Source organism: Vombatus ursinus, unplaced genomic scaffold (assembly GCF_900497805.2).
Source record: "Vombatus ursinus unplaced genomic scaffold, bare-nosed wombat genome assembly UNPS02004337.1, whole genome shotgun sequence".
Taxonomy (NCBI): domain Eukaryota; kingdom Metazoa; phylum Chordata; class Mammalia; order Diprotodontia; family Vombatidae; genus Vombatus; species Vombatus ursinus.
Window position 1 is genome coordinate 191,006 of NW_020944115.1, and position 21,797 is coordinate 212,802.

General features: G+C 51.1%; 1 protein-coding gene across 1 annotated transcript in view; it reads right to left on the minus strand.

The window, feature by feature from the left end:
- Nucleotides 1–21,145, minus strand: part of TRPC5 (transient receptor potential cation channel subfamily C member 5) — a 75,894-nt gene extending 54,749 nt beyond the window's left edge. The window contains exons 1-2 of the mRNA XM_027835528.1: nt 20,768–21,145; nt 9,545–10,066 (exon numbers count right to left, since the gene is read on the minus strand). Of these exons, the coding sequence (XP_027691329.1) occupies nt 9,545–10,066; nt 20,768–21,145 (900 nt within the window). The remainder of the gene's footprint in view (nt 1–9,544; nt 10,067–20,767) is intronic.
- Between the last annotated feature and the right edge of the window lie 652 nt (nt 21,146–21,797).

The following is a 21,797-nucleotide window of genomic DNA, read 5'->3' on the forward strand; positions in this document are numbered from 1 at the left end:
CAAGCATCCTCGACATTTCTCTAAATTGGAGCAGTCCATCCTAGCCCCTGCACTTGGGATCCGGCAGACAGTCACAAGCATTGGTTAAGTGATTGTCATGCCTGTGCCAGAAAAGGTAAGTGATTAAAGCCTTTCTCAGAAGAGGGCTCTCAGGACAGTGAAGAGGAATGGACGTCTGTCAACTGAGGTGTTTATCCTGAAGAAGAGAAGGTTTGGGGGCTGGGGGGTCAAGTGGAGCAGGGGTGGAACCAGGAGCCATTGGCAGAGGTGGCAGAGGCCAACTTTGTTGGTCATCCCAAAGCAGTAGGAAGGCCCTCCTCATGGGGGCCTTCAGCCTGGAGGACCACTTGTTAGGGGTACAGGCTGGATGCAGGGCTTCTTAAACTTTTTCCACTCGAGACTCCTTCAGAGCTTCTTAAACTGTGGGTGGCATTGTGACCCACAGTTTAAGAAGTGCTGGACTACAGGACTCAGACTCTTCCTCCTCCAGGAAGCCTTCCCAGTTCAGTTCTAGGAGTCACAATCAAGCAAGAATAATGAGAAACTGGAATACAATCAGACCATCGGGGAGGTGGAAGAGACTAGCGATGAGGCCACGTGGGGATACGCTGAAGGAACTAGGAGGTTTATCCTACTGCAGGGAAGACTTGGGGGCAATAGGACCGCTGAGTAAAAGTGCTAACTCGAATCCTAATCAGAGCTAATATGTCTCTAGCACTTTCAAATACACAAAGCACTTTGCATAAGTGATATCACTGGAGTCCCAGAAGAGCTCCATGAGTACCCAGGGGCTGTTACTGTCCCCAGGGGAGATGGGAGGTGCCAGGGGTGATCTGGGAGGGAGGGCTGTCCTCAAGTGGTGTGGGGATCTTTGTGCCCAGGCTAACTGCTGGCCTCCTGGTGGGGATGCTGGGGAGAGGCTGGCCCCGAGGCCCCTTCCAAGCCTAAAGCAGCAGCAGCAGCAGCAGCAGCAGCAGCAGCAGCAGCAGCAGCAGCAGCAGCAGCAGCAGCAGCAGCAGCAGCAGCAGCAGCTGATATCCTGGGACTTCCCCTAGTCAGCTGTGATCCTTCTCCTCTTTGGGTCTTAGTTCTCTTCCTCTGTTTCATGCAGGCAGGGGCTGGGTCTCATTTCTCTTTGTATTACCCAGTCAGAAATTTGGAGTCAGAAGACCTGGATCAAAATCCTAGCTTTGCCTCTTCCTGTGTGCCCTTGAGTAAGTCCATATCCTCTCTGGGCTTTAGTTTCTTTCACAGTAAAGTAAGAGGATGTGACTGAATGGCTCCTCAAGCCCCTTCCAGCTCTAACCCCATGACCCCCTGCTCTCCCCTCCTATGAAGCAAGAGTGTCCAGAAAACGCCATGCTTTTTACTTTAGCTTCTGTCACCAGAAGGAAACCACCTGGCCAGGCTGCCCAGCTCCCTCCAGACTGGTTCTTAGCAGGGTGAGAAGGCCAGGGCTCTGTCCCAGGGCATAGGCATCAGCTGCCTCATGAGCAGCATGGGAGCTGGGACACTATATTCCTTCTTGCTCCGCCCCTCTCCTTGGATCCCTGTGCTTCAGCTGGGGATCAGGCATGCATGGCCTTTAGATTTGGATTTTCCCTTTCCTTTCCCTTGTTCATCGTCTCAGGCCCGGCTGCCACTCATGGCCCGTGTGCCAAAGAGGGTGGCTGCCTTCATGCAACAAGGAGGGGCTCCAAGGACACATTTCACCTCCTTTACAATTGAGCCACTTAATAAAATAAAATATATTACATACTAACAGCCCCTGTCTCCCTACTTCACAGTGCTGTAGTGAAGCACCCCATCAGCCTTGAGGCACAACAGAAATGGTGGTGCTCATTATCATCAGTCTAACTGGGCATGTGTTGAAACAGCTTTGTAACAGCGAAAGTCCATCGACCAACTCATTGGCCTTACCAAATGACTGTTCTTGTTCTTCTCAGCCTAACTGTTGGCCACGAGGCTGGTGGCTGCTGTTTCCCTGAGGGATTGTAATGTTAGGAAGTAGAGGCCTTGTCAGGCCAAATGGGAAAAGAGAAGCAGCTGTGGTTGAGGCTTTGGGGGATGCAGCTGCTGCGATTTATGGCCCTATTCAAGAGGATGAAGAATGCCGCTTGTCCAGACTATGAGCCGCACGTGGTTCAACATCATCTGCCTCTGTAAATGGACAATGAGGTAGGCCCAGAATCCAACAAGGGGAGGACAGGAGTCTCGATTGCTTCTTGAAAATGACAAAGTTCTTTGAATAAGCATGAGCTACTTACTGAAATGACCTGTTCTTTCAATGGCAATACTCTTCCAAGGCTCTGATGGCTGTGCTCATGGAACAGCAATCTTCAAAGAGTTAAAATGGAGGGTCATCCAAAGGGTAATGGAGAGATCCAGTATGCCCCACAGAACAAATGGAATTATGGAGACTTGGTGAGAAGGGTGCCACAAAAGAAAAGCATGAGCAAAAGAAATAGGCTGGTCAAGAAGTGATAATGAAGAAGGACTGATGGACAGCCGATGGGTTCTGATTGTTTCCTGGAGATAACTTGAGGAAGGCCTCTGGCATGTTCGGTGAACTGCTGTGGTGACCTAATGGGAACATGTAGACGAGAGCCACACGAGATGGGAAGACATTTCCCTGTGGCATCTAGAGATGGGTGGTATTGGAAGGTAAACCCAAGTTGAGTCATTGGAGTATTAAAGAGCATTAGGATGTAGGCACAAGGCTGATGTTGGTTTTTGAGGCTGGGGTAAGCTGAGAACTGACCAAGAAAGGCTCATTCTAGCTTTCGCTGTCACACCAACCCCTCTTCACCCTTGGGTAGTACATTTCCAGTTCTGGGCTTTGATGCTCCCTCAGTCCTAGTGAAGAGAAAGACTGCTGGTGGGGACTTATAGCAAAAGTAGGTTCAGGTCTACTTAGCCATCAGGGCCTTGAGAATATGCCTGGTGCTTGATCCTAGGGTTAATAAAATCCTCTGTAGGGGTGAATCACATATAGGCCTAGCCAAGTTTAAGCCAAGTCCCCTCTACGTGGGATCTTTTGCCTAGAGAATAGATTTAAGCCACAAGCCTCCCCCCACCAAGGGACAGATCTCTTGGGTCTAATAGACATCTTCATCATGTAGACTAGACTTCTAGTGATGGCCATCACATCTCTGGGTTTTGGACCGGACCCAGGGGTGGGGTGGGGTGGGGGGATGACTATGTAAGAGTGGCCAGGACTGCTTGGCACCGTCTAGAGCCTGCTAATTTGTCTCTGTCTTTACGTATCCTTCAATCAAGCGTATGGCAGGAAACCAACTGCAACTGTGGCCCATCGCGTCAAGCCATTAGAATTCTCTGCATCCTGGGCCAAGATCAGCTTTAATTTGAAACAAACTCCTTCCCCGAGCTGCACCCTTCCTCCTGTGCTGTGATGCTCTGTTGCTGTAGGGAGGCGACAAGCACATGAGAGCTTTCTCTGAGCAGCTGGTGTATTCAAATGTGGCTTTTTCACTTGGCGAGAGCATCTCTTTGGGAATGGCATCCTCCTCCCTGACATTCAGAGAGTGGTGGCCTCCTTTGACCTTGGGGAGCAGGTGACCTCAGTCATGTGGCCACATGAATGGGCTTCTGATGTGAAAGGCACATTGCTGTTCCAGTAGGGGCAGAATCCGGGAGCTCCAGAAGGCGTCTTCCCAGAATCTTTGAGGTGCCAGAGACCTAGGAGAGCACACTTACCTAAATAGGAAGTTCTACTCCAACACCTCCAGGGATCATTTGGCTTTTGTCTAAAGCCCTTCAGGGAAGAGGACTTTGCCACCATCTCAAGGCAGCCCATGCCACTTCTAGACACATCTGATTGGCAGGAAAGTTTTGGGCACATTGAAAATGGCACTTGGACAGTGAACTATCTATATCCAGCCCTTATCTCTCTCCTGAACTCTGGACCCATATTACCAACTGGCCACTGGACATCTTCACTTATATGTCTGGTGGGCCCCTCAAATCCAGCAAATACAAATAGAACTCACTATATCCAGCCCTCCCTCCTTCCCTCTAGCCCTGCCCCAACCAGGAATGATGGATGAGTGAAAGTTATGGAGAGACACAGTCAAACTCGATAGAAGAAAATACTTCTCAGAAACATGAGCTCTGCCCAAGTTCACTGGGCTGCCCTTAGTTGGTGTTCCTAAGCTAGGGTTTACACTAAATGACGTCTGCATTCCCTTCCAGCTCAGAGATACTGTGAGCTGAAATCTGCCTCTGTGGCTTCTACCTGGACCTGGGGCCCTGCAGAACAAGCCCGATCCCTCTTTTGCTCTTTGCTAGTATTTTGCAAGCCCTAGCATGACACCAAGTTGGGGGCTTTCTCTTAGCCAGGCAGCTGAGTTTGGTGGTGATTAGGGCCTAGGGGCTTCTAGATCTGTGGGGAGCAGTAGCCAAGTTGGCAGATGTGGCATCTCACAGATGGGACTGCAGCCTTGTGAGGGCACAGCATGACAACCTCCGGGAGCGCCGCAGACATGACTGGAGGAAGGGCTGGGGGCGGCGATATGGCCATCGCCAGGGGAGATGGTCTGAGAGGGGCTCCTCAGTGTTCTAGCTCTCATAGGATTTCCATTGGCAGCTGGACCATCTGGAGGCTATCTCTGCACCCCCAGAGTTGTCTCCAGCAAAGCACAGACATTTTCCATGAGGCCAAAGCTCTGCCCATAGGCCTGCTTGTAACTGCATTGATGTGTCTTTGCAGCTATGATGACTCCAAGGCTATTCTGATGCTCCACCAGGGGTTGGTCCTGGAGGTCAGAGGTTTGGTCTCTCTCTGCTCCTCCACGGCCCACCCAGGCACCTAGAGCTTCAGGGTCTGGGCACCTTTCCAACCCCAGTCGAGACTCCTTCCTGTCTCCCTGTCTCCATGGCCCATGCCCTCTGGTCCAGGGAAATGTCTCATGACATAGACAGAGAAGCTTGGTCACCGTCCAGACTGTTCAGAGGCCCCCGGGAATGGGAGCCCGTTGGGAGCCCTCACTTGGATGGCTGCTCACAAGCAATCTTCAGGCTTCACTATGTTTCGTGTCAGCGTCATGAGGAAAGCGAGGCGAGGGCTGGGTGGTTTGGGAGGATGCTCCCTAGCCCACTGGCTCTTTCTTCCCTGGGAATTATGGGAAGCAGCTCAACAATACAGCTCCCCTCCTTCTCTCAATCACTTAAACACTGGTCATGAAAATTTAAATGTCACATCCTATAACAGGCAAATGTCACATCACACGCTTTTCTCAAGGCAAAGGTTTGTTTGCTGCCTTGTGGGGTGGGTGTTGAGAGGGGAATAGAAGCTTCAAGGAAATTCTCGGCTTGCCCCTGAGCTCCCCCATCACCCCCACCCCAATCAGGCCTAAATGGCTTTGGGGAAACCCAGACCCCTGACAGCCTCCTGCTGGGGTGGGACTGGGGTGGATGTAGCCATCGGGGGAGCAATGGGGCAAAAGGCCATCAAGTGTCGGGGGCAGGGAGAAGGCTTCGGGGGAGCCTGGCAGCCTCCCCTGCTGGTGGAAGTGCGCTAGCAGCCAGGCTCAGCCGAGACCCATTTGCACATCTCCTGCAGAAAGTCCTCAGCTGCCTTGAGGGGAATTCAGTTACATTGCGTGAATCAGAGAAGCTTAGCAAAAAGCCCCACAAAGCCCCAGGAATCATATTGCTGAGCTCCACTTCTCACTTGCTCTCTGATGTTCCCTTACTGCTGTCCTTTAGCTGCCTGGGAGCGCCACAGATAGTGTTGGGTGTGCTGGGCCAAGGGTGTGCGCGGTGAAGGTGTGAGGCGGCTGCCAGTGCTGCTGTCCCAGCCACCCTCGGGGCCACCCATGTAGGGAACCGAGTCAGAAGCCCTGCAAGGCTGGCAGCCACTGGTGGCCCAGCCCCTGCCCCAGATAGCAGCCCTTTAGAATAAGATGGGATTGGTTCTCGCAGTGGAAGTCATGTTTAGGCACTGAGCCACGGAATCTCTGCACTAGAAGGCACCTCAGAGACCAGCTAGGCCCAACCTCGAATTGCCTTTGTCCTGTCTGCCTGCCTTCTGCCCTGGGGGTCTGGGGCATGGACAGGATCTGCTCCAAGGAGGCGGACAGGCAGGGAGGCTGAACTCAGGTCTTTCTGACTCTAGGCCTGGCGCTCTATCTACTATGCCAGCAGCTGCCTCTATTGATTTCAGTATTGTTCTCAGAGTAGTACCCAGGTGGTGACAAGCCATTTGGGAAGGAGATGGCCAGATGGGCTGACTAGATATGGTAGGCTGTGTGGGTTTGCATTGGCTGATTGCATGATGAGGACTGACCAGCCCCAGGATATTATCCTATTGGCCAGAGGGAACTCCTGAAGGGGGCCCCTAAAGCACATTCCGGTTAGGTGTAAGGTCAGGGGGCCATAACCTAGGCAGCCTCCAAGAGTTGAGCAAACACATGCTTGACTTAGTGTTGGGTAGAGAGCAGAGTGCTGACTCAGGAGTTGGAGGACCTGAGTTCAAATCCCAGTTCTTACAATGACTTCCTGTGTGACTGTCCCTTGTAAAATGAGGAGGCTGGACCACATAGCCTTGTAGTTCCCTTCCAGCTCAGCTTCTGGACTACAGGTTTTATCACGTGTGTGTGGGTGTGTGTGTGTGTGTGTGTGTGTGTGTGCTCGCGTGCACCTGAGGGCCACAGGCACTCCCACGGACTTCCCAAGGTGCCATGCCCTGTGGAGCGTCTAGCTACTTGGCTTCTTTTGTTCTGAAGATTTCAAAGAAGGAACAGCCTGACTTCTTGGTCGATATTAAGGGTTCCATTGAACTTAACGGGCCATTAGGCAAACAATGTGGAAAAGGCGGAAAAGGCGCTCTCAAGCAGCGAGTGACTTGAGCAATCTTGATCGCTCCCAAGCTGTGGCTTTGTGAGCCAGACTTCACCCAGCAGCAGAGGAGTGTGGTGAGGCGGGGGAGGAACAACCCAGAACAAGCCCTCGTCCTCCCATTCGCTGATTCTCTGAGTCAAGCCTCTTTCAAAACCAGCCCCCAGAAGTAAGCAGCCAGGGGCTCCGATCCCTTCACCAAGTCTCAAGGCAATGGTGGCACTGAAGGGCTGTCAGTGAACCCTAAACCAGGCGAAATGTTGCTTGAGCAACAGAGCATCTCTTTTTGGCAATTTGCAATTTCATCTGGCCCCCGGGGGCAAGTACCTATCGTTGCAAACATGCAACATGTGCTTAAAAAGCCTTAGTAGCAATAGCACAAAAACCACGAGAATCTATGTGCACGGGGAGGGAATGTCTTATCTTCTTTGTGATTTTCAGCAAAGTCCAGGAAAAGAAGCATTTTCCTCCTTTGACCCAGTCACTTCACCCCAGTGAGAGAGTGTAACTCTCTTGGCCTGAGGGATTGTCTCTGGGACCAGAGAGGAAACAGCCCCAGGAATCATGAAGCTTCATGAGGAGTAACTTCTGCTTGTGGATGGCACAGTGCCTGGTACATAGTAGGCATTTAATAAATGTTTACTGACTGGTATCGTGCAGGGGGGAAAATGGAGCTCAGGACCATCTTGGGAAATCGTGAAAACTGAATTCAGAGATTAGTGCTCACTCCTATGAGTAAGTAAGTAAGGCCAGATTCAGACCAGACATGGATGATGAGGGTTGGAATTCAGGTTAAGGAGCATTCAGATATGAGAGAGCGCAATGGGGGAAAGAGAAATGACAAATAGAAGGTTCCTGAGGGTTGGAGGGAAAGGAATATAGGCTAGATTAATTAGCCCACAGTCACATGGTGGCACATGGAAGGGTCCCAGTAAGTGAGGAGTCTGAGATCAGGAGCAGCTGAGAGGTCCTGTGGCTAATTAGCAATCAGCTGGCAAACAGACTGAATGCTGCCTGGTGGGATTGGTTAGATGTCAAATGTTTTAGCTCTGCAAAGACTATGCATAGTTATGGGGGTCTTCTTACACCAAGGGAAGGAGAGTCAGTAAGCTACAGTAAGTTCCCAGTTGGCCCAATCTCTCAGATCAACTTCTGTCACCCAGAGCTGTCCCCAAGGCATGGGAGTGAATGAGGGCCACTGACCAGGGCCCTCATGCTGCTAAGGGGGATCACTATCTTAGTGAAGTCATGGGCAGTAAGTTTGGGCAGAATCCATGAATAAATATCTCTGCCAGCCTGAGATTAAGAAAATGACCTGAGATCCCATACTCTGCAAATTGGCAAAGATGATTAAAAAACTGAGAACAGCAATCATTGGTGAGGTTGTGGGCAGATAGGCACACTGATACATTGTTGGTGCAGCTGTGAATTAACCCAATAGCTCTGGATATCAGCTTGGAATGATGGATGAAAAGTGATTCAACTCTCTCTATCCTTTGACTCAAGTTATCCCACTACTGGGCAAATATGCCACAGGAATCAAATATAGAAAGAAAACACTGGTAGTAAAGGAGTGGAAACAGACTGAGTCCCTATCAGTTGGAGAATGGCACAGCAAACCAAGGCATGTCAACATACCAGAATCGTGTTGTGCAATTAGAAACAACAAATTATGAGGACTTTAGACACATGTAGAAAGATTGATAAGAAAAAAAATGAAGAGGGAAATAAGCAGCATGGAAAGAATAATATTTCACTGAAAAATGGGTCCAGACAGCTAATGAAACCTATCTCCCTCTCTAGAGTAGAGAAGTGGGGAATACCAAGGGACGAAAGCCATGTATACTGTCAGATGAAGTCGTCTCACAAATGTTTGTGCTTAATCATTTCCTTTGCCTGAATGGAAGGGCAGGAGGGGTTCCTGGAAATGCCAGAGGGCTTCACTAAAGCATATATATTTTAAAGAGACTTACTCTTCTCTCTACAAGCAGCCTTTAAGGCATAAACAAATCCTCCCATCACCTAAGTAACTATCAGCTCAGATGTCCTGCCCTCTGCCCAGTCCCTACCCCAGCCCACTTTTGTGGGGATGGCTTTTCCCCTCCACACCTACTGCAAATGGTCATTTTGAAGCTGGCTTCAACTGGACACAGACATTCAGGGAGTGGGGAGGCATGACTACTTTGGGGTGATTTACTCGGAGCTGTAGAAGGGGGATAGGCATCAGGACAGGTGGCAAAGGGGTCGAGCTCACCCCAAGTGAATGTGGCACTGAGCAGCAAGAACCAAGCCACACCTGAGCAGGGTCTGGAAACGCTCGAGGCCAAAGCCGTCCCATGGAAAAAGCCAGCCCAGGTGAAGCCTCCAGGGCGAGCTGTGGGCAGAGCTGTTGCTCTGGGCCAGTGACCCTGTCCCGAGAACCAATGGAGTGTTTAGCAAACCTTAAAGCTAACATAAATGTTGCCTCTTGTGATTATTGTCGTTGGGGTGGTGGCGGCAGTGGCAGCGGGGAGCGGGCAGCAGAGGGCAGGGCCTGAGAGGTCAGGCCAAGCAGTTCGGAGGATGCAGCTCAGACCTCAGCCTCCAACATGGACACTTTGGGAAGGCCTTGACAAGCTAATGCCTGGGAGTCTGGGCCTTCTGGGCCCAGGGCTCCGAGGCCTACCAGGAGCCAGTGGTTCCTTACCTCCTTCTGGTGATACTTGATTGCCACCTTCAACTTGGCCAGGTCGTGGCACTTCTGGGGGTCCAGGTCCTCGGCGTGGTCATCACGGTGGTTCAGGATGATCTCCAGCTCCCGGGAGCTGCGAGCCTGGTCCAGGAGGTCTTTGGCGAAGCGCTTGCACTGCTGGGAGAGCTCCTCGTACTCAGCCTTAAACTCGTTCTCCACTTTGCTGAGCTCCTTGAGCTCCCACCCGAGGCGGAAGGCAGTCAGGATGGGGTCCTCGCTGGACAGGGCGATGAGAGAGGGGCTGGCCAGGGCCTTGTAGATGTTGAGACGCGAGCGGGAGTGCCGCAGGCTGTCCACCTCCGAGCTAGACACGCACTCCACACAATTGCAGCGAATCTGGTGGGGCCGGGGGATGGTAACCCGGCGTTGGACGAGCAATTTGATGATCTCATAGTTATTGGTGTGAGCAGCCAGCATGATGGGCGTGATGTCTGGGGTGAACTCTGAGAACTGGGTGTCCATCATCAGAGTGGGGACCTAGGCAGTCCAAGACACACAGACATGGGAGAAGCAGCAAAAGTTGTTATGATGAAGATGATGAGAGAGGTACATGTTCAATGAGGGCCCAGTGTGGTGGTGAAGCGTGTGTGTGCATATGTGTGTGTGTGTGTGTGTGTGTATGGGAGAACATTTGCACTTATATCTACCATCAGAAAAATGGACACAAAGCACATGAGTCAACGAGTATTCTCTGATCTCTTACCGTGAGCGAAGCACCATGTCAGCTGCTATGGGGGATGATGCCATGCTAAGAGTCCCTGCCCCAGTTTTGTTTGCTATTGGTATGATCTTAAGCAAAGCACTTGATCTCTCTGGGCCTCAGTTTTTCCATCTCTCAAATGGGTTGTGATCCTACAGAAGCTTACTCCATAGGTAGAAATCACAGGCTACATGGCTGGAAGGACCCATCTCATTCCAATGTCCTTCATAGACGAGGACACAACTCTTAGGCCAGAGAAGGAAAGGGCCTCAACAACACTTTATGCTCCCTTAGTACTTCAAAGGACTGCAAAGACTTTTCTTTGCACCAGCTTTATGAGGGAGGTGTCACAGGGTTACTGTTCACTTTGGGCCAATGAGGAACCTCAGAGTGATGCCATGGTTTGCCCAGGGCCCCATAACAAGAGCAAGGGCTCGGATTCCTAGCCAGGTCTTCACAGTCAAATATGGCACTCCTCTGCCATGCCACGGGAGGGATGATGGCAGCATGATGGAAGGCAGTGCCAGATGGGGGGGCCTGGCTGCAGGAGGTGAGCAAAGCCTCAAAGGGGCGGCGGCATTAAGCAGGGCCTCGCGGGTTGGGATGGATCATAATGTGTGTCCTGAAGCTTAGTGTTGTACTCGCTCTTCCAAAGGGGAAGATCAGAGGATCACAGACTTCTGAACTGCATAGGATCTCCGGTTACCTCGTCCAGAAAACAGAAGACGTGATGTGCCCAGTGTCATCCTGGGAGTAAGGGGCAGAGTTGAGATTTGAACCCAGGTTCTCTCAGCCCAAATCCAGGAGTTTCTAGGCCAGCAAGAAAGCATTAATAGCAGCCCAGACTCTGGAGGGATCTCTGCGGACCTCCGCCAGCACAAATGTGCAGGGGCAGGGAGCCAGCCCTGCCTTGGACAGGGACCCTTGGATAAAAGAGCTCTTCGGGCTCACTCTCCCCTTACTTTGTTATGTCATGGCAGGGGACTTGGTTTTTCCACCCGTAAAAGGGAGGTGATAATAATACCGACTTCTAGCTGCTATCACAGGGTCACTATGAGGATGCGCAGAAGTGACCCCAAAGGGCCACAAGTAGCAAACCTTGAACTTGGCTGTAGGCTTCCCCAGAGACTGCAGCCTTCTGGCCACTAAGCTCTTGTGGGTGCCAGGGGAGGCCCTCTTGGGGATCCCATCTCTCTTCTGGTGCCTGGGTTTAGTCTGTCCATCCCCAGTGTCCAGCCCGGTGCCTAGCACATAGCACATTTGGTGTTAAATGAGTAATTATTAGAAGACCAAACCCAGGACAGGAATTTTGGTCCCGCAGAGAACCAATGTGCCATGGCTTGGTGTCTCCACTGTTCTTCCAGGCCTAACTTTTACCTCTTCTTTCATGCCTGTCAGATGATGCCATGGAGATGACTGTCTGCTTCCTCAATGCCCAGGGCCAGCTCTGTGGCCGCTAGTGCCCATTTGGGGGTCAGATTGGGGTCAGATAGGGAATTGGATTTGATTATTTTGTAATGCAGTTTGCTTTCTCTCAGGACTCCAAGTCACACAGTGTGCTCCTGGCCTCCCTTTAGAAATTGAGTTCTGAGAAGAAAAGCAATATTGTGTGGAGGGGAGAGGGAGGAATTGACAGGCTCAACCATCCCACTGCTTTAGCATTGCTAGTGGCTGATACGGGGAGCAGCTCAGTTTGGGGGCTCAGAGCAGGCTGAGCAGTGGGCATAAATGTGAGGCCTTTCCTTTCCAGCCTCGCTCCGGGGCCTTTGGGAATTTGAAATGGGACTCCCCCATCCAAAGGCAGTCCTGGTGCCCCAATCCTGCCTAATATAAGGTGCGACCATGTCACCCCCCCATTCAATGAGCTCCCATGGCTCCCTGGGGCCTCCCAGATCAAATGCAAAATGCTCTGGTTGGCATGAAAGGTTTTCAGAAGCTGCTTTTGCCCCTCTCTCCTTCATAGTCTGTGATCCAGAGGCCCGGCCTCTGGCTGCTCCTCCAACAAGATGGCCTGTTGCCTGACTTGGGGCACCTTTCCTGGCTGTCTCCCAGGAGCAGGGAGCTCTTTAGTCTCACCTCCACCTCCCAGCTTCCCTCCCTGGATTCCACAGGAGGCTTTTCCCCCTCCCCCTTAATTAGTGGCTCTTCCGTGTCACCCTGTCTATGGCTTGTTGGCACCTAGTTGTTTGCACGGTGTCTCCCTCTTTAGCTTGGGGGCTCCTGGAAAGCTGGCACTGTCTTTTGCTCTTTTTTGTTTCCCCAGGCTTGGCACAGTAACTGGCACATAGTAGGCACTTAACAAATGCTTGTTGACTGACTGGCAAACAGCAGTCACTTAGCAGATGCTTGGTGTGGGGTGGGCAGCTGTCCCACAGATGGGTGACATGTGCATTCGGGACACAGTATCATACTACAGTGGACAGAATAAGCTTGGGCTTCTGCTGGCTTCTCTTAGATCTCAGCTCAATTCTTGTGACAGATGGGAACGGAGGAAGATAGCATCTCACCCACTGCCACAGACTGTCCAGAATTCTCCCAAGGTCACTTTTCTCAAGTACTCCTAATAATAGCCAGCTGGACCTTGAGTCACCCAGGTTCACTTGTGATACTATCTGTATGGCCCTGGGTAGGTCACTTAACCTCTGCCTCAGTTTCCTCATCTGCAAAATGGGGTTAACAATACCAGTAATAGCTACCTGGCAGGGCTGTGCTGAGGCTCACATAAGATGCTAATATGTAAAGCTCTTTGCAAATTATCCAAAGGCTGTAAGTCAGTTATTACTGTGATTAACTGATCCGAGTTTCTAATTGGAATTCTCAAGCACCCTATTGTGCCCAGTTCGTTTGTGGAATGGCTTTATTGCCAAGACAGCTTCTTCCCAAACAAATGGGCAAAGGCAGAAGCCCGGGGGTTTTGAGCAGGATGGGCCATCAGAGGCCAGTTAGGCCCACCCATCCCTGAATGCACCCGACACATGACCTTTGCTTATTAAGATCCTCTTCCTAGCCTGCTTCTGGGGACTGATGATGCATCTGAGCTTTGTATGGTCCAGATCTGCTCCGTTCAACAGTTTAAGGAACTAGCAATGTGAAAACTCTCCACCAATACAGATCAGCCACTCCTCTGTGACTGACAGTCCTAGTGAGTTGCCTGGGACACTAGGAGGGCATTGTCATAGTAGCTAAGGAAGAAGGAGCCACAGGATTTGGCAGTTAAATTCAAATTCAATAAAGATGTGTTAAGCATTTACTATTTGCCAGGCGCTGTGCTAACTGTTGGGAATATGAATAAGGAAAAGAAATATAGTGCCTGTCCTCAAAGACCTTACAATCTAATTTATTGTTGTCGTTCAGTTGTTTCAGTCGTGTCTGACTCTCTGTGACCCCATTTGAGGTTTTCTTGGCAGAGATGCTGGAGTAATTTGCCATTTCCTGCTCCAGCTCATTTTACAGATGAGGAAACTGAGGCCAACAGGGTGAAGTGACTTGTCCAGGGTCACACAGCTAGGAAGTTTCTCAGGCTGCATTTGAGCTCAGGAAGATGAGCCTTCCTGACTCCAGGCCCAGTGCTTTGTGCACTATGGCACCACCTAGCGGCCCCTAACAATCTAGTGGGGAAGACTACCTGAGGAAGCTGGAAATGGGCTGTGTGTGTGTGTGTGTGTGTGTGTGTGGGTGTGGGTGGTGGGGAAGGGGGAGCTGGGGAGTAGCATGGAGTTGAGACCAAGCCGAGCTGAAGATGGAAGCTGCCAAGTACAGGTTCTCCCCTCTCTAACGGAAGGCTCTGGATAGAGCTGAGTGCTCTACCCTCCAGTTAAGGGAGAGGAGGCTGAGGGAGGGGGGAAGGTCCTTGGATTTCCGGTGATCTGCTTATCTTGGGAGAGGCAGCTTGTTCTGTGGAGTTGAGACCAAGCTCCATTGTGTGCTGGGGTTCAAAGCCAGACGGCAAGGGCTGAGGAGTGAGTAGGGAGTGGGGGGTGGGGGGTGAGTATGTGGGAGGCGGTGGAGACATAGCTCGCAGATGACTTTTTCTAGAATCTCTGCTGTGACAATGAGACAGCTTGAGAGTGTGGCAGGGCTGAGGGAGGGGTCTTATGTATGGGGGGACTTGTCTGCGTTTGCAGAAAGGAAGAGATTGGAGATGAGAGAGAGGATGGCCAAAGGTGACAGGCCAACCACCAGCTAAGCATTCTCAAGTGCTGTCTATTGGAGATGGGGCACCATGCCACTCAATGGGGGCAGTGATGGGGCAGGAGGGTGACATGGCTGGCAGCCCCATCAGTTGACCTTTTCCCTTCAAAGTGACCTGGCTGGTGTCTGCTATGGACGTGGCTTGCCTACCCCTCACCCTAGGTGTATACGTGTGTGCATACGTGCCTGCTGTCTCCTCAATTGGATTGGGAGCTCCTTGAGGTGAGGCCTCACAGAAATGCTTGCAGCTCCACTGACTCCAACTGAGCTCCCCGATCTTCTTTTCAGACTACTGCCTGTCTAGCCAGGCTGCCCCCAGCTTGTGCTGGTCACGTGGAGCTTTGGACCCCAAGTTTCAGACTTTATACTCACCCTTTTTGACTTTCATCCTGTTTGATTGAGCTCTGTATTCTAGAGAGCTTTTTGGGGTTCGGCCTCTATCTTTTCTCCCGGAGTCACTAGGAAGCCCCTGATGCTTTGTGGGCAGAGGGTGATAGGAACAGAGCCATGTTTTAGGAACCCCAGTCGGGCAGTTGTGTGGAGGATGGGGCTGATGGGAGGGAATGGCAAGAGATTTGCAGAGACCTGTACCAATTTTTCCTTGTGGAGGAGCGAGCAAATATTATGAGGAGAGAGAAAATATGGAAAGAAGAAAATTTGATCTGGTCGGTGCTCACAATAGATCATGGTTATCTATTATTAATGATCAATAATCCAAGCTGCCTCTAATGGCAGAGCTAGAAGGGGCCTTCAGTCATGTCCAGTATAATCCCTTGGCTCTGTGCCTGGAGTCCTGCCTCATTCCCCGCTCCCCAGTTTTACTGGGCACCAGAGCCCTGCTCCTGAAGCTCAGCATGGCCTGGTACACTACCCTGACATTGGCCACTATCTGCCTGCTCTCCTGGCCCCACAGGACTCCCACTCCATTCACCAGCCAGTATATGTGCCCACCACCTATCAAAGATGCACCCTGTGGATGCTGCCTGCCTGCTAGTGGCCCCACAGCTTACCCTTGTTCATGCACAGTTGCCTTTTTAGCGTGCTTAAGAGAAACAGCCTTCCGTGCTGGGCAGTGCCCTGGTTATGGGCAGTGGGAGGACCTTGTTGGAGGGTTCTTTAGGCTTTGGTTCTGGCTCCCTGGGTGTTCTTAAGAGGTAGGGGTGGGGCTGCCACTCACTTGGCCTTCCTCTTGCCCCATATATGGCCATATCTGCTCAGCCCCAGCTTTGAGCCTCACCACTGGCTCCTTTAAGACCCTTCGGCAAAGCCAGTGTGGTTTGGTGGAAAAAAGTGCGGGATTTAGATTCAGAAGGCTTGGGTTCAAATTCAGACTCCCCTACCCACCTGTGTAACTCTGGGAAAGGCATTTCCCTTTTTTATCCTAGACAGGTCCTCTAGGTCCCTAACTTGGGTCTTGACATGAGGTTGCATCAACATGACCTTTAGGGGCCCTGCTAGCTCTGGGCCTATGATCCTATGACCTCAACGATGGCAGGAAGTTGCCTTTCATTTCTTCCAAGTAGCAACACTCATAGGTTTCCCATTGGGGGTCCCATTTGCCGAGCTCTGCCTCAGAGCCTTCCAAGATTGGCTTTTGGGGGAGGTGGCCCTAGACTGGGCCTTGGTCCTCCTCCGTGAGCACAGCAAACATTTACTAAGTGCTTCTTACGTGCCAGGCGCTGAGGTGAGTGTGGTCCCATAGGGGATGCAGAAGGATGCCCATGAGCCCTGCACTCAAGGACCACTACACAATCCCCCACCGAGCTGCCTAATTCGTCCTCCCACAGCGAGGATCTGACCACATCCCTGCTCTGTTCCCAAAGCTTCACAGGCTCCTTCTATTGTCTCTAGGCTACATCAATACAAAATCCTCTGGTTGGCATTTAGAGCCTCAGTTTGGCTCTTAACTGGGGCCATATTCCTTCTCATCAGGTACTTTATGTTCTGCAGACAAGCTGGTCTACTTGTTCTTAATATGATATTTCAGTTCCCACCACCATGCTTTTGCAAAGGCAGACCTCCCCCCCCCCCCCCCCCCCCCCCCCATGGTTGGAATGTCCTCCCTTCTCCCCTCCCAGAATCACAGCTCACATTTATGTAGCCCTTCAAGGTTTAAATAGTGTTCCTGGTTCAGATGAAGGAACTGAGGACCAGAGACGTTCAATGACTCATCTGAGGCCACAGAGATCACAGCTAGCAGAGCTGGGATCCAAAGCAGGTTGTCTGATTCCAAAGTCAGTACTCTGACCGGCACAGTGGCCAGAGTACTGGTCAGGAAGACCCGGGTTCAGCCTGGCCTCAGACTGTGCCTAGGTGTGCGACCCTGGGCAAGTCATTTCACCTCTGTCTGCCTGGAAAGAGTATTTATTGGTCTTAAAGTCGGAGGCCATGGGTTTGCAGCCTGGTTCAAACAGTTCCTAGCTGTGTGGCCTTGCGGGGAGCCACAACCTCTCAGAACCCCAAGGTTCTTCACCTATTAGATAAGGATGATCAACGCCCTGCTTCCCTCAATTCAACACACACAGTGTGTGTTAAGCCCCTACTCAGGCCTAGGTCCCAGGCCGCTAAGGAGCTCACATTAAACACCGCTGACTCAATCTTCACAGGGTTGGTGGCTGGTGTGGAGAACAAATGGGGAAAGGGTTGAGAAAGGGTTATGGCAGCAGGTGAGAAGAATCAGCTTTCAATTAGCTGGGCCCCCCTGAAAGGGAGCAGCCAAGTGCCTTGGGTAAGTAAGGCTCTCTAGCTCTGCTCAAGACCCTGGAGAGCCAAAGTAGCAGCTGGTTACAGAGTGGCTTGATTGGCTTTGCAGGCCAGGCAAGTGGGGACCGCTAGAGCCTGCTCACTGAATGACCCACTGACAGCTGAATGGCAAATGCCCATCTCTTTCTTCTGTGGCACCTCTGGGGTGCCAGTGTGTGGTGACACTGCGTCTGGACTCTCCGTGGGCATCATTGTCCCAGTGCCAGGCTGGCTTCGGGGGAGCGACAGACTGACTAGGGTGGGAGAAGTTCCATTTTCAAGTCTGCCTTTGGCGATGACATGGGTCACCGGTCCAGTGGAGCAGCACTGGCCTTGGAATTAGGATCCTGCCTCTAAAAGCCATACTTTGTCTACTGTTCCTCAGGAAGGCCCTTTGTCTAGGACTCCAGTCAATTTTGAGACTCGCTAGGTGGCCAAGTCACTAACTTCTGTGAGTCTCAGTTTCCTCATTTATAAACTGGGAATAATTGTACTTACGTTACCTAATTCACAGGGTTGTTATAAGGAAATTAATATGTATTTATTAATCTATTTCTCCCCATAGTAAATTATAACTTCCTTGAAGTCAAGGACTTCTCATATTTTTGTATTCCTATAACCTAGGCCAGTCCCTTACACACTTTTCTGCGGTGGGGGGGGGTGGGGAGAGAGGAGAAGGGGGTTGGGGAGTCCAGAGCCATGTGAATTCATGTCCTGGTGCGGAAACTCCTTCCACTGGTGCATACCAGCAACAAATCTGTAACTTCAAGTTGCCTGGGACCCTTTGAGGGTAGATGACTGGTCCATGTGTTCACATACTTTGCATGTGTCTGTCAGAGGCAGGTTGGCCCCTTGATATGTTGATAAGTGCCTGTTGGACTGGCCAGAACCAAGGTACGCTAGAAGTGGGGCTCATTATCATCAGAGCAAGAGCTGTTCATGGCTCACCACCCCAAGCAGGTGCTGCCCCCCTCCCCAGTCTCTTCTCAGAGACAGCTGGTCCCTCTTCAGTTTGCTCTTTTGGCCTAGACCTAGGTTTGGCATGGTCAAATCAAATCAGAGAATTGAAGTCATTCTCCTGATCAGTCGGGAATAAAGAGCAGCTCTTGCCTTTGGGGATTTAGGCAACAGTCTGAGAGTTTCCTCTACAATACAGAGCGAGTTGCTTCCATTCTAGACTTTAGTGTGCCCTTTTCTATCAGGTGCCTGTGAATCACAGGGAAGGAAAAGAAATTTGTCTCTGTGATCCGATCTCTAGATTCCCCCAATGCCATGGCCCCTCCGCCACGTCAGCTCTCTCCCATGAGCTCAGGATTATACCTGATTATACAAAGTCGCTGTTCTTTGGCAAACCCTCCACCATTCCTAAACAGAATAAAGCCTCCCTCAGTGGAGGTGTTGAGACAGCTTTGCTAGCACATCAGAGAAGTCAGTGTGGACTTGGAGCCATCTGCCATGGACAAATAAGGATGGCAGACTCCAGAGAACCCAGAGGGGAGGGGCAGGCGGAGGCAGGCAATGCTGGCCTCTTTAGAGAAGTCTTTGAAGGGCCCTGGGCTTGAGCAGATTCAAAAGACTGTAGGCTTCTTGAGGGCAGGGACCACCAGGCTTTTTTGTGTTTGGATCCCCACTGTGGGAGGTACATAATCAATACTTAACGAATGCTTATTGAATGTTGAATTGAATACTGCATATTGACCCCAAAGACTAAGGTCTCTAGTAAAATAAGAGAGCCAGCTATGGGAGGGTGGGGATGGAGGGGTGGCACAAGGAAAAGCAAAGCAAGTGAGCAATGTGCAGAGGGCTCCCCCCTTCCCCCCCAGACTGTGGCTGGCCAACTGACTGTCTTATTTATCCTTCTGCCTTTGCCCAGAGAAGAGTTCTACAGTAGGACACGAAACCCACTAAGAAATGCTGAGGAAACCAGCTCACTGTGCGGCTTTGGGCAAGTCTCTTCTCTTCTCTGGACTCTTAGTTTCCTCATCCGTTAGATGAAGAGGTCAGTCTAGCTGGTCACTAAATTTATTTCTAGATCTGGATCTTTGCTACCTAATATCTGACCTTTGTTAGTGAATTCCAAGCTGGAATCAATCCATCGAGGGTCCTCAGTAGGCATCGAGTTCAAGCTGTTCCAGAACAACCGTCTACAGTCCAGCCAAACAGCCACCCAGCCTTTGCTAGAAAGCCCGGATAAAAGAGAGCCCATCCCATTTTGGGATGGATCTCATTGTGCCAAAAGTTTTCTTGACATCTTAGGCCCAAATGTGCCTCACGGCAGCATCTCCCTCTTCTTCGTGGTTCTGCTGTTTGGGGCCCAGCAGAATCCCTTTTCCCTATGACAACTCTTCAAGTATTTGACACCAGCTCTCAGCTCTTCCCTCCCCCTCTGCCCTCAGCTTGTTTCCCCCCTTCTTCTAATTGATCCTCATAGGTCCTCTACCAGCTTGGTTGCCATCCTCTGGACATTTTACAATTTATTATTGTTTTTCCTAAACTGCAGTACCTAGAAGTGAACCAAATCCTGCAGATGGGGTCTTATGAGAGTACCCCATAGGGGCAATCACCTCCTTCTTTCTGGAAGCTGGGCCTCTCTTCCTGGAGCCCAAGTTCTCATTGTCCGGGGACCATCCATACCTCTCCACTTTCCTCATCCTCATAACTTCCCTGTGAGGGCTGTGGGGCCAAGGATGATCACTTCACTTTTGCAGATGTGCAAAATGGGGTTCAGAGAAATGAAGGGTCACCACTAGCTAATAACCATTTATCAACTTCTTTACAGCTTCCAAAATCCTTGCCCATCCCAGAGTTCATTTGATCCTCTCAGCCACCCTTGAGTAATGCAGGGCAGGAATTATCCCCATTTGATAGATAAGGAAACTGAGGCTGAGTGGAGAAGTGACTTGCTTAAGGTCACACAGCTAGTTAGTTACAGTGCCAGAACTTGAACCCAGGTCTCTGTGCCATAATTAGCATAGTTTAGCCCATCACTAGGGCTTCTCCTAGACTCCATTGCTTTCTCCCCTAATGACCACCAAAACCTCTCTCCGTAAATAGGATGCCATCAATGGCTCCTAAAGTCAGCGGGTAGAATGGGGCAGGTTGGTTATAACTGCAATTGGTCAGCTTCTGATTCAGAATTTCTCCTAGGTTTACCAAGCAGGAAGCTAGAGAAGGATTGAGAACTTTACCAAGTGACAAATGTACTCTTCCAGGTTCCTAATCCCAGCAGGGGGCCAGGAAGGGGCCGTCCCCTCCCCCATCCTCTTGCAGCCTCTGACCTTGTCCCTAGACCCACATTTCTTTAGTTGTAGGTTGTGCCCAGTGTTGACCGGCCAAGCTTCCTGGACAGGAGGCTAAGCTAGCCTCAGTGGCCACCTCCAATCTCAGCACCTCCTCCTGAGGGTGAATAATGAGAGAAATCTGAGAAAGCAGGAGAGGGGAGGCAGAGGAAGGCATCCAGGGCAACGTGGCAGGGGCTGAATGTTCCCCTGCTGCCCCAAGTTGCCGTACCTAGCCACCCGCTTCTCCCCCAAGGTAGCCCTCACCTGTTTCTCACCACTGGGCTTCCGGTAGCTGAGCAGCAGCTCCACAGCCCCGACCACCTCCTTGCGGATGGCATAGAGCAAGGCATCGCCCACATACACGCTGTGGTTCAGCAGCAGCTCCATGATCTCCAGGTTCTCATTCTCTATGGCAATGAGCAGGGCGCTGCGGCCGAGGGGGTCCATGCAATTGATGTTGACATTGTAGTAGATTTCGGCCTCATGCAGAACCTGCTTCACACTGGCATAGTCACCCTTCTCCACGGCAGTGAGGAAGGCCTTTTCCTCTGCAGAGAGCTCAGCTTCTGCTCGTACAATCTGCAGTGGGATGCGGTCCCGGTAGGGCGAGTAGTTCACCTTTTTGTAGTAAAGTTGGGCCATGGTTCATAATGGCATAGAAACCTGGGTAGGGAGAGGAAGAGAGAACAGGCATGTGTCAAAGAGTCTCAGGGCCTCCAATGACCATGGGGGACAGGCACAGAGGGGAGGGAATATCTGTGGGCCAGCTGGTCATTGAAATCATACAAGATCACAGAGTTAGAGGTGAAAGGGACCTAGAAGGCCACCTGGGCCACTCCCCTCATTTTACAGAGAAGAAAACTGAGGACTTGCCCAGGGTCCAATAGAGAGTAAGTGGCAGAGGCAGGATTGGGTCCCAGGGCCTTTGATTCCGGGATCTTTTGACTGTAGCCAAGAGTCTCTCGATTGAAAAAATCTCAAACACATTTTCAGCACAGAATCTCTACCCAACCTTTCCATCCATGTAAAAATGAGTGAGGTGAGAAAGATAAGTAGCATCTTGTCATTGCAGCCCCCGGTTTCCTTTCCCTTAAATGAGGTAACCAAAGTGAGGGCATCAGTAAAGTAAGGGGCTCTGGCTTGATGGAGACCTAGTAAATGAACACGAGCAAACAAGGGAAAACCACTGGGCAGATCCCAGTCAAAGCCACTGAGCATTTAATGGTGCCAGCTTCAGTAATACAGGAAAGTTTTCCAGACTGTCTGCTGTGTTAATCCTTGTTCTGGTTCCTGG